Below are 12127 nucleotides of genomic sequence, written 5' to 3'. Positions count from 1 at the left end.
AGCAACGAAAAATACATAGCAGTATCAAGAGAAGAATTCCAAAAGTATATTTTGCAAGATTAAAATAAGATTTTATTTCAGGATGCCTTATAGAAAAGCTGAGAAAAAAAATGGTGAATTCAGTGTATAATTAGGCAAGTTCTTGATGACCAGAAAGAGCCCAGACTCTTGTATATTATTTTGCTGTCACTCTTGCAAAGGACCACCACTGCAAAGGACAGCCATTTCCACTAGCAAAGGAAGGCACTGTGTGTTGGAATCTGAAATAAATGTTTTTGATAAACCACAGAAGTTTTTTAAATGGAAGGTGAACATCTCAATAGTTCCTTAGGTTTGTGGTTTTCCACAGCTCTTAATCTCAGGCTGCCTCTACTGCTATAAAATGGCCAGCTGTCTTCCCACCTCCGCAGAGTCTGTGAAACTTGATCATCTTGGTGCAACTCGTGGATCATCTGGCCAGGATTCCAAACAGCTGGATTATTTCATTTTTTTCCCCTGTTGGTGAACATGAGCCTATAGGCTCCCTTTCTCACTGAAGAGTTTCAAAACAGAATGGAATCAGCATGAACCCAGTGATGCCAGAAGTTGAGAATCCCTAAAGCAAAACATGTTGACAACAGTGAATCTGCCAGCTAGTTCCAAAGATTTTGAAATTAAAAACAACTATCATCTGACCAACCCTCTAGAGAACTCTTACTTTCTGGTCTTGATACTAAATTGAGTTCCCAAATTATTTCTAAGGGTGGAGCATGAATTAGATTTTCTATTGTTCTTATTTTTCCAACTCTTAAGTCTCATTGGTAATACTGAAAATGACTATTTTAAAAACACACTCGTTAAGAGTACCTATTCCTATTCATATGTCCTTCATTGATAATTATGATCCTAAATGGGGAAAAATAACATAAGACAATATGACTGTCTGGGTCTGTGATGTTCATCCCCCAAGGTGGTGGGAGGAGGGCCCCTCTTGGTGTAGGTGGGACAGCTAGCTGACTTACCCCTGAGTGAAGGATGCACTGAGTCTGGGAAAATGGTTTAGAAAAGTTGGTTTAATCATGTCAGGTGCTTTACATTCATTGAGGCCCTGTTGCTTCACAGGGTTCAGGTGCCCAGACTTTAGCAGTCCATCATAGTATGAACTACACTGGAGTGCAGGGCCAACAAGGCCGGAGCAGCAGCCGGTGTGGGATCAGTCTCTAGTCAGCTTGGGTGGGTAGCTCACAGGCACCTTAGGCGAGCCCTGGAGTTATTGCCTGATGCAGCTAGCTGATGTGGGCCACTGTTTCCCTGAGTGGGCCAGCCAGGGGATGCTGGATGGCCAATTGGGGGTCCATGGGTCCCATCCAGGCAAGGGAACCAGTGGCCCACTGAGGAGCCCCTGTCAGAGGGGATCAGGCAGGTCCCAGCAACGTCCCAGGGTCTGCAACCCCCTGTCTTCGTTTTTCCTTGGGGGAAGGGGCAGATTGACCAGGCTAGGGACCCTTTTGGCCCCCTCGGGCCTGGGGACAGGCGGTGGTTAGGCGATGGCAGGGGTCGGCAACCTGCGTTTCTAGAGCCACATGCGGCTCTTTCAACTGTCTGCTGTGGCTCCTCCAGGTGAAAGTGGCAAAGAGTGTGACAGGAGGCACTAGTGTTGGGAGGGCGGGCTGCTTCCCTCCACCCCCTGAGCTCACTGCCCTCCTCTCCCTTCACCCCCACCTGCCCCGCATTGATTTCCCTTTTCAATTTTGCAGCTCTGCAGGCTTAAGGTCCCTGTTTTTCCCTTCCACAACTCTCCAGCAGGCTCAGCCAATCAGCATCCAGCAGGCTCCTGGCTTTTTCTGTTGGAATGGCTCAGGGCCCTTCAATGGCTGACCACCAGCCAATCCTGAGCCGCCCTCCTCCTCAGCCATGTCGAGCCCTTGCAGCCCGCCTTTCCCTGAGCAGGTCCCACTCAGTGCAAGGAGAGGCTTTTCCTCCACAGCAGAGGAGACATCCTGTGTGTCTACTCAGTAGTAAGCCCCATTACAGTGGATGAAGCTTGCTCCCAGGAAAGGGTGCCTGGGATTGCAGCCGTGGAGCCTGCTCCTATGCGTGTCTACTCAGTTGTAAGCCCCATTACAGGGGATGAAGCTTACTCCCAGGAAAGGGTGCCTGGGATGGCAGCCTTGGCACCTGCTCCTACGCGTGTCTACTCAGTTGTAAGCTCCATTACAGAGGATGAAGCTTACTCCCAGGAAAGGGCGCCTGGGATGGCAGCCTTGAAGCCTGCTCAAGGCCAAGCGCAAGGACGGGTGAGTGGGAGCCCGTCTGTTCCAGGTCTATTCCAAGTAAGCCCTGATGTAGTCCCTGGGCTACTCCCAGGAAGGTGTGGAGGGCTGTATCCTCAGCCTCCTCCTGTGCAGGTCTACTCACAAGTAAGCCCTGCTATAGTCAGTGGGGCTTCCTCCCAGGAAGGTGTGGAGGGCTGCAGCCTCAGCCCCCTCCTATGTAGGTCTACTCACAAGTAGTCAGTTAGACTTCTTCCTAAGTCTAACTTAGGAGAAAAGTGTGGAGAGGATTGCAGCCTGAGAGCTCAAACCAACTTGTCTGCTCAGAAGTCCCATTGTAGTCAATGGGGCTTACTCCCAGGATAGTGTGGAGAAGGTTGCAGCCTGAGCGAGGGCAGGCAGGCAGGCAGGCAGGCAGGGCAGAAGCTGGCCTGTGGTTCCCCCTCCCCCCCTTCCGCATAGGTCTGTTTGACCTTTAAGGCAGGCAGGCAGGGCAGAAGCTGGCCTGTGGCTGCCCCCCCTTCTTCTCTTCCCCACCTCTGGAGTCTGTGTCCTTTTTTCCTTCCAGCAGGGTGCCTCTGGAAGGTGGGGGGAGTTCTTTAGTATCCATGTAAGATAAGCAGATATCATAACTGCCATATGTATTGGAATCTTGGAAGATCTGGTGAGGAGGTAGATGTGGTGTCAGCAGTGGCCCCTTTAAGGGTAAGGCCTGGGCATCCAGCAGAGTGTGCTGCACAGCTGCAGCCACTTGAAGGCAATAGGGCCCTCAGGGATATAAGGAGCACCTGAGGAAGGGGGTGTGGGTTGTAGAAGGAGTGCAGGTTGGAGGTAGGAGAGGAGAGGAGACTGACTGACTGACTGACTGACTGACTGGGCTTATTGACTTTGACTTGGATACTCTGACTGATTTGACTGACTTACTTTGGAATCTGACCTTGGACTGTGACTTGGCTTATTGACTTTGGACTCTGCCCTGGATACTCTGACTGACTTTGTGACTAATGGACTGCTGGAGACACTGGAGTTTGGTGTGTGGCTGCTGTGCCCAAGACCTGCTGAGGACCCAGGGTCTGCTGTAGTGGTGGGAGGCTGCTGGCAGGAGAGAGGACCTCTGCAGGTTGAACAGGCGAGCTACCCTGGAGGTGGGGTCCAGCAGGACTGCAGGGCAGAACCAGGGTCATTTGTTGGGGGAAAGAAGGGGAGCTAATTTGCTTAAAGTGGGCCTAATTCTCCAGGCAGAGAATGGCCTTGGAATCAGGCAAAACACCATAGAGGACCAGGCGTCTGAAAACACAGGACAAGAATGTATGACAAAACTAACTAAAAGCTACAAGGGGGGGCTACATTATAAAAATGGGACCTATAAGAGCATAAAGGTGAAAAAAAAAACTATATATGCAGTATTATCTTCATTTTAGACGTCAAAAGGGTTTTGTGGCTCCTGAGGTTTTTTTTCCTCCGGAAAATGGGTCCAAATGGCTCTTTGAGTGTTTAAGGTTGCCGACCCCTGGGCTATGGGGTTGCTGTTGCTCCCCTGGGCTGCCTCTCTCCAACAGGAGCCAAAAGGAGCAACTTCTCTCTCTGGCTGCTGGAGGAAGCCAGCAGCCAGCCTGGCCAAACCCACCCTTTCCAGCCATGTGTTTGGTCTGAGATCTTGTGAGATCTTGGCTGTACACTTGGGGAAGACCCTTGGTGCGAGAGTCAGGTCCAGGCAGTACTCGTTGCATGTTCCCGAGGAGACCTCTGCTCCTGAGGAGAGCTACATCGCCAGGGTGACTCAGTTCGAGTTGCGCTTCAGTCACTGCCCCTGAGCACTCAAGTTGCAGCCATCACTGACTCACACCCAACCTGCGACTTGTGGGCAATGTCTCAAAAAGTGACTGTGGACTCAAAATGATTTTGAGATTCTATCTTTTTAGTGTATGTGTGTTCTTGCTTGCTTTTTTTGCCGCTTCCACGTCACACTGCCAGACTTCGTAGGCGATTCTGAAGCAGGCATTCCGAATGACGGCAACAGATGTGATGGGAGAAGGGTAGGTTGGTTCGAGAAGGTAGGGGCTGGGGAAAATTACTTGGCGTTGTCCCTTGCTTTTCTGGCAATTGCCCAGAGTGAAAATATCAGCTAAGCTATTTTTTCTGGTCATTTGACAATCCTTGCTGCTACTGTTACTACTTATGCTTATTATTTCTAGCCCACTTCCCAGCAAATCTCAGTATACAAATCAAGCTCAAAGTCAACAGGTTATGTTGGGCAGCAGCTTTGGTCAGCGTGTACCTGTCATACTTAATAAAGAGCATCCCTGAAAATTCCTAGGGCAGTCAAAAGCAATTGGAAAGATAGTAGAAAGCCTGTGGGCATACTTCATCCTCATGGTTCAGGAAAGGGCTGCGGCCCCTTCCTGGAGTTCATTCAGTATGTGTAATTTGTACAACTTTGGCCCAAATCCTAACCAACTTTCCAACCCTGGCATAGAGGTGTCAATGGGACGTGTGCTGCATCCTGCAGTTGGGTGTCACTCATGGAGGCCTCCTCAAAATAAGAGAATGTTTGTTCCCTTACCTCAGAGCTGCATTGTCCTTACATCAGTGCTGGAAAGTGGATTAGATTGCACCCTTAGGCATCTGCAAATGCTTTGGAGATACTTGTGTTAGTGCTCAACTCTATATTACTTGTCTAAGGGTTGTTGTCCAGTTTTTTTGTTAACATGTTTTGACAAAAGTCAAATATAAAAGTGCCTATAAAATGAGCTCAGTCGACCTATTCACTACATCCATAGAAGAGAGTGGCTTGTCTTGAAAACAAAATTTTTCTCCAAAGTTCACCTAAATAATATGCGCACTTTTCTGCCAGTATCTAGTCTATCACTCTCCAATGGTGTTGTCTCCAATGGATAGTTATATATCATCTGTGACTTATATGTAAAAGACTGGCATGCATGTTTCAGTCCATTTCTATGCACCCCACATCTTTTGTTTATTATTTGCACATGGATCAGGACTGGAGCGTGGGCCATGTAATGGGTACGGAATGAACCCTGGCCAGCCACTCCAGGGAATGAGGTCATCACTTTGGACATCAAGGCTGTCAAGCACACCTCCTGATCAAGGAAAATGTTGTACTGTGGGGGGGGAGGGGACGGGACTTGAAACGCTGTAGAGCCTGAAGAGTGAGAGACCAAAAAAATGTGAAGAGTGTCACAGTATTTATGTAGGCTTGCTTCCTTTATTATTTTTAACTTTGATAGACATGTTTTTTATTCAAACAGGGAAAGGCTATGTGGGCAGAGTAAACTGCAAGGTATAACATTTTTATTCCATCATTCAGATAAAAGGGAAATGAACCTTGAATGATGGTCTTGGCAAATGTTTAAGAAAAATTTTATTGGTATATTCTTTTTTACCTTTTCCCATGATGAGATGACATTTGTCTCCAAATAAGAAAATAATTTCAGTAAGGTTGAAAGATTGGACAAGGAAAGAGATGTGTGTGTTTAGATACATTTACCTTTCTTCATCTTAAATAATAGAATATTTAAATAATAGAATATTTTTAAGCTGCATATTTGAGTTCCTTTTTCTCTTCCCGCCATTTCTGATTTCCTGCCTCTGCAATGTCTCCTGTTGTTCACTGACATGAAGAAGGGCAAAGTACCTGGCTGCCGCCACCATTGAACTCTTCTGGGGAGCCAACTTTTTCTGTGACTCACATGGTTGTTGGCCTTGGTGTGCTTCTCTTTATGTTGTTCAAAACATAAAAACAGCAGCAAACTTATATTATTTCTCTTTCAGACAGATAACCTGTAGTATTTGGACTTGTTGTCATCAATCTCTTCTCCCCCCCAAGGGTTATTCCACCCTTACATAACAGCCTTGTACTAAACATACATTTGAGCAACCCTGCAGAGGGGAATTATCTGAAAATGGGTCACAAAAACAATGTTGCAAACAGCTGTCAAGGCAGGTGCTGCTGTTGCCTGGTACTATGAGGTCTTCCCCTCAGTAATATCAAAGGGCAGAGTAATTTATTTGCCTGTTCTCTTTCTAATCACTATGCCCCTGAACCTGCCTCCTCTGTTGACTCAGGGTACCTGCTGACATAAGTGAAAGCTCTGGGTGTGTGAAGGAATGCACCAGGAAGTCAACAGGGTAATAATATATTTTCTTCACGTAGATGCTGAGTGGATTAACTCTTTCCTAGCAATATCCATATCTGTGTTGCAGTTTCCCCAAATTCTTCTATGTAGTAGGTAAATGGATAGGAACTTTGGAAAGCTTGGAATAAATTTGACCAGTCACACCAAGGTTTTCTCATGGATCATAGCATGACTGATTTTTTTTCCTGTTTGTTATTTAGTGCTATAAGTAGAACATCTACTGAATGGGGAATCCCAACTGCACTTCATATGAGTGCTGGCCCAGTGATACAAAGAATGAGGTGTCTGGGTCCTGTTGCTAGTTTCCCCTGTTAAAGCCCCCAGTGTCTTAAAGTGATTAGATAAATCATGTGTGCTTGGACAGACTCCGAACCAACTCGCTGTTAGCCTGCCTCTTTGGTGACACATCAATAGACATTTTGAAATGTACTCTGACCTACTAGGTCTCCCCTCATTTATCAGTTTTCTTTATTTATAGGACATACTGATGCAATTCATTTAGGCAGCTCTGATATGGAAAGTAAAAACACAGGCTCACTCACTTTATGAAGTGTCAAATGATTACTGGAGGTTGTTTAATTTTTGTAGAAACTGTTGTCCATAATAAGCATGTGCAATACGAGCTGAGGACAGCATATCTCTCCTTTTTTGTTTAGTTTTAAATGCATTTTTTAACCTCACCTTTCTAAACCAAGCAGGAAAGCTATGGCTAACATCAATAAAATAAACAGTCAAATAAAGCAATAAGCAGCAAAGCCCCCCCCCCCCCAAAGAAAAGAACGAAGAAAAAAACTGAAGCAAAGTAGAAACTCAAGAATAAAGATCAACTGATGCCAAGAGAATGAAATAAATATCAAAGACTTGGTGGAACAAAACAGTTTTAACTTCCTTCCAAAATGCCACTGGGAGGCAGTTTTGACTGCACTTGAGTGTGGCCAGGCACCACAACAGAAAAGGCCCTGTTGCACATCACCATCAGGTATATCTAATGATGACTGTAGTATCACCACTGTTATCTCTTCGCCATGCTGAGAAAATGGAGAATACATTGGGCTAAAAACGCAAGATGAAAATGAAGCATAACAGTCTCCATAATTACAAAACTCAAGGCATGATGTGATTATCTTCATAATTTTACCATTTTACCAGTCATTTTTACAATCGCTCTTATTCTAGGATCTTATGGAGATGGAGAATCGAGTTATGTGACTGCTGCACTGGGGAATACATGGAGTCATAGTGTGAATACGAGGCTCATTCTGCAGTATCTGGATTCAAAGACAAGACAGGTGAGGGACCTGCAGTGGAAGCATCTAATTCCCACAGTCTTTGCATCCAGGGTTCAGTCCTACCTGACCCATTCAGTTCAGAGGTACAATTCCCATGTTACTATTGTCTAAGACAAATGCAAACCTGCAAATAATATGTGAAGAAGTTGTGGGGGATGTTTTACTCCTTGCTCTGTATTTCTCCTCTCCACAATCAATCATTGTCGGGGTTCAGTTCATAGAAAGCTTTTTCTGTTACATTTGAGATAAAGATATGGCACCACCATTCCTCCGAATGTATTTTGCCCACAGCCTGTTTTTTCTCTATAGCTCCTCAACCCCTTACCTCCATCGCCTCTCCCATACTCAGATGACCACCTAGACCCCTGCCACCCCTGCATCATTGCCTGCCAGACCCTCACCTCTAGATCTTCCTGCTTCTACCTCCCTCTTCTTGCCAAATGCTGCCTGTCATTTGGAAAGGTGGGGAAGGGAGAGCAGAAGTGGGAGCAGACTGGCTGCCTATAAAGACCTTCCCTACTTCCACCCTCCCTCCCCACCCTCTGTGCCTTCTCATATGGTTGGTGGAAGAGAAAGAAGGCAATAGGAAGACAGTGACAACAATTGAATCACCCTGCCACTACAGGCAGGTAAGCAGTTTGGCCATCTTCCCTTGGTACCATTAAGGACCCTTTAGAGAACTGGCCCTCATCTTCAGGCACAGGTATATTGGGTTAACACTCCATATGTGTAGAGTATGTGGCCATTGCTAGTTGCATTTTCTGTTCCCTGGAGGTATACTATTTAGTAATTTATGTTCTCACATGGACCATCTTTCATCTTACATGACTTTTTAAACTATTTTTTCTGGCGTTTATTTTAGTGTTTTAGAATTTGGTTTATCAATTGAGAAGGTGGACTTCTAGTTTATTATGGTGCTTGTAAGCATAGAATTTTAGTAGTTGTACATTACCTTATTTTTTTTCTTTTAATGTACTGTCAAACATCTGTTTTTCATTTTAAGAAGTCAGTGTTTATATTTTTGTAGCTGTTTGTGAGTAGCATTTTATCATTTCCATCTGCAGTGCAGCTTTTCCATCCCGTCCATGCTAAACTACTCCCACAAATTAAAATGGGAAGAATGTTGACCATTTTAACTAACAGATCTCAGAATTTCAAGTGACATCTTTGAAAGAATTTTTATTTGTTGTGGGGGGGATTTATTTTTCAAAAGGAACAGTGGAAAACAGAAAGACAAGAGCATGCTTTTCAACAAGCATAGGATTTCATTTTCTTCTTCTGGACTATCAGTGGTGGAAACCACTGTCATTGAATGTAAAGTGCCTTATAGGGAGGTTTAGTTGGAGTACTAGAGCTTGCCACTCCATCCAAAGGAAGAGCTCTGAAGCTCTATACTGAAATCAGCAGGGCACATGCCTTCCTGCTTAGCTGTCTTCTGACTGCTGCAGAAGCTTTGGAGAAATGCTTTGCAGCCCTTCCTGTTGAGCTCCTTCCTAAGCCTATTTGTTCATTTTTCTAGAAATGCTGAATATTTTCTGAGCACAACCAGATCCCCTGAACATTGGGCATACGAAACACAGGAAACTGAATTAGTCAAAAAGGCAAACTATTTCTGTGTTCCTATATACTTTACAAGCAGGAATTGTGAAAGAACCGTAATATTTCATTAATATGCGTAATGCTTTGAAATTGAGAGTGCGTGGAGCCTTAGAAATCCTGATGACTTCTTTATCCCATGTTTTCCTTTAGTTTCTGTGAGGTTTATTTACAAAGAGGAATACTTTGGGATTAAAGCAATATGTTTAATTGCCACCAAATGTCCCAGGATTAATATCAGATTAGCAGTTTTTTTGCTCCAGGTAAAATGGTTCAGTTTTGCGTAATGTAAGAACACACACCAGATTGCCCTGGCCTACTGATACCAGACATAACTTTCTGGGTGTCCTTGGTTACAGACCAGCTGGTTTTGCCTTGGTCTGATTAGTGCTATATAAATAGCATTCCAGCATTCTGACTGTGACACAAACATGAATGGTGGGGATGGCTTGCATTAGAAACTTTAAAGTGAAGCTGTTGAACACTTTCAGCAAAGCGCTTTAAACTCTGAATATATGTAGTGTTATGCTGTGAAAAATGTTTTTAAAGTGACTGGTTTTTCACCCTTTGTTTCTTTATTTCACGGGAGTGAAAGGCTAGAAAGGCTCAGAAAATTGAATTTAGTGGGGCTTTGGACTTTCTCCCCACCCCCAAAAAACCCTTCTACCCAACCTCAGGCTAGATGGCAAATCACTTTTAAAATCTGGGAGAATTTCAATATGCTGTTTGTCATGTGACATGAAAACTTCTGAAAGACATGGGCAGCCCAATCCTAACCAAACTGCACGTGCCATGATGCAGCTATGCAGAAATGTCCACCACTATATCCAATGTGGGCAACAAAGCTTCTGTAGGTCTCCCAGAGGGAAGGAAACTTTTGTCCCCTGGCCCCAGGGTAGGCCCCAACAGCCATTATGGGGCAACTCATGTCCACCAGCAAAATTGTTGGCACAGGAACACGCAGCCCCATGTCAACCAATTGGGCCCAGGATGGGGGATGGGATCCAGCAGGAACCTCTGCCACCTTAGGGTTTGTAAGGTTTTTTCCTGCAGAACTGCAGCCGACTTGTTTATTGAAAAGACTCTGACTTGAGTCAAACAGAGTCCCTAAAAGTCTCTGGCCAAGTCCTGAAGGCCACCCATTAAGACTTGTGCATGAGTTGAGTCAAAGGGGGGTGGGGACTTGGAACTTGACTCAATTCTTGAGTGTACATCAATGTTTATATAGAATTTATGTTGTGAAAGATACTAGTTTAGTAGGCTTGGCAGTGTTTTATCCTCAAACAGATAAACCAAAATCTTTATAAGCAGTGTTTCTCAAACTGTGAGTCGGAACCCACTAGGTGGGTCGTGAGCCAATTTCAAGTGGGTCCCCATTCATTTCAATATTTTTTTAAAAATATATTAGACTTGATGCTGCCATGGCATGTGACTGCATTTGGGCAAATGTGACAGATTTGTACTTTTAACAAGCTACTATGGATATGCTTTAAACAATTATAGTAAATGGGACTTATTCCTCGGAAAGTGTGGGTAGGACTACAGCCTAGGATTGTTAAATATCTTCCTGCTTGATGATGTCACTTCCTGTCATCACTTTTGGTGGGTCCTGACAGATTCTCATTCTAAAAAGTGGGTCCCGGTGCTAAAAGTATGAGAACCACTGCTTTTTAGAACTTTTATGGTTTGATACTTGCTAAAGAGGAACAGTCTAGACCCCAAAGGGCCAATTATGCTCTGCAAACATCTCAACCATACTTCAATGCCCACTTATTAAGCTTGCTTACCAGAAGATAACTTTTTTCTCACATAAGATTGAGTCCAACTTCTAAAATTCATATTGTAGTCATGCAGTTGGATGTTCAGAACCCCCAAATTTAAGCCTTCCTTTTTTGAAATTATGGAAGGTGTTGCAAGTGATAGACACGTGATCTGCTGAGCATTGCAAGTTTAACACAAAGGAGAACTGGTAGAAGGAATGGTAGGCGTTGCATATGCTGAAGTCTTTGATAAGGACTTGGGTGAAGGATAGAAGCTTTGCTTTCTCTTCTGTTTTTCCATTTCCCACAAAGTAGATTATGTTAAAAGGCAAGGTCAGATAATTTTTAGTTACTATGTTGATGTTCACTGCTATGTTTGTCATTAGTAGTTTCTTATGACTAATACCTGCACCGATATATGTGGACAAATCTGAGACTTCCCAAATTTCTTATAGTCATATTGTTTTGGGGCCAAGAAACCTCTGATTTAGATTTGCTGTGTGCCCCTGGAAACTTCTAGTGCAGTGGTTTCCAAAGTCCTACTCAGACTTTGGGAACCCTGTAAGTATTTGCAGGGGAGAGGGCAGAGGAGGGGGCAGCAACATCATCAGGATGATCATGCTGCTGCTGGGGAGGGAACAGGTTTTTTAACTTACTTGGGGGTCGCTAAGGCTCTCTGGAGGGTCTAGGGAGCCTGCGACCCCCTCTGCAACCCTCTCAGCAGCTCCAAAATGCTTTGAAAAAGGAAAAAAAGCGCTTCCTGTTTTTGTTGCAAAACAGGAAGTTTTTTTTCTTTTTCAAAGCAGTTTGGAGGCTTGTGGAGGGCTGCAGAGGGGGTTGCAGGCTCCCCAAACCCTCCAGAGAGCCTTCATGACCTCCAGGTAAGTGGAAAAACCCCCTTCCCTGTTAGGCAGCAGCACAGTTGTCACTATTGTGTTGCTGCCGATTTCTGGGCCATTTCCCTTAAAGGAGAATGGTCCTTTTCCAGTTTCCCTTGCTTGTTGTGACCCATTTTGGACCCACAGTTTGGGAACCATTGTTCTAGTGAGTTTGTTCACCCCCCCCCCCAATGC

At 44.7% G+C, this 12127-nt stretch overlaps 1 protein-coding gene across 4 annotated transcripts in view; it reads left to right on the top strand.

Moving 5' to 3' along the window:
- The window catches only part of RAD51B (RAD51 paralog B), a 354598-nt gene that overhangs the window by 167991 nt on the left and 174480 nt on the right, over window positions 1-12127 (top strand). For all 4 annotated transcript variants that reach the window (XM_066633331.1, XM_066633322.1, XM_066633340.1 and 1 more), the window contains exon 9: window positions 7586-7698. In XM_066633331.1, the coding sequence (XP_066489428.1) occupies window positions 7586-7698 (113 nt within the window). The remainder of the gene's footprint in view (window positions 1-7585; window positions 7699-12127) is intronic.

Source organism: Tiliqua scincoides, chromosome 1, assembly GCF_035046505.1.
Source record: "Tiliqua scincoides isolate rTilSci1 chromosome 1, rTilSci1.hap2, whole genome shotgun sequence".
In the NCBI taxonomy this organism is placed as follows: domain Eukaryota; kingdom Metazoa; phylum Chordata; class Lepidosauria; order Squamata; family Scincidae; genus Tiliqua; species Tiliqua scincoides.
The sequence above is the reverse complement of the archived record's forward strand: the minus strand, read 5'-3'. Positions and strand labels throughout refer to the sequence as shown.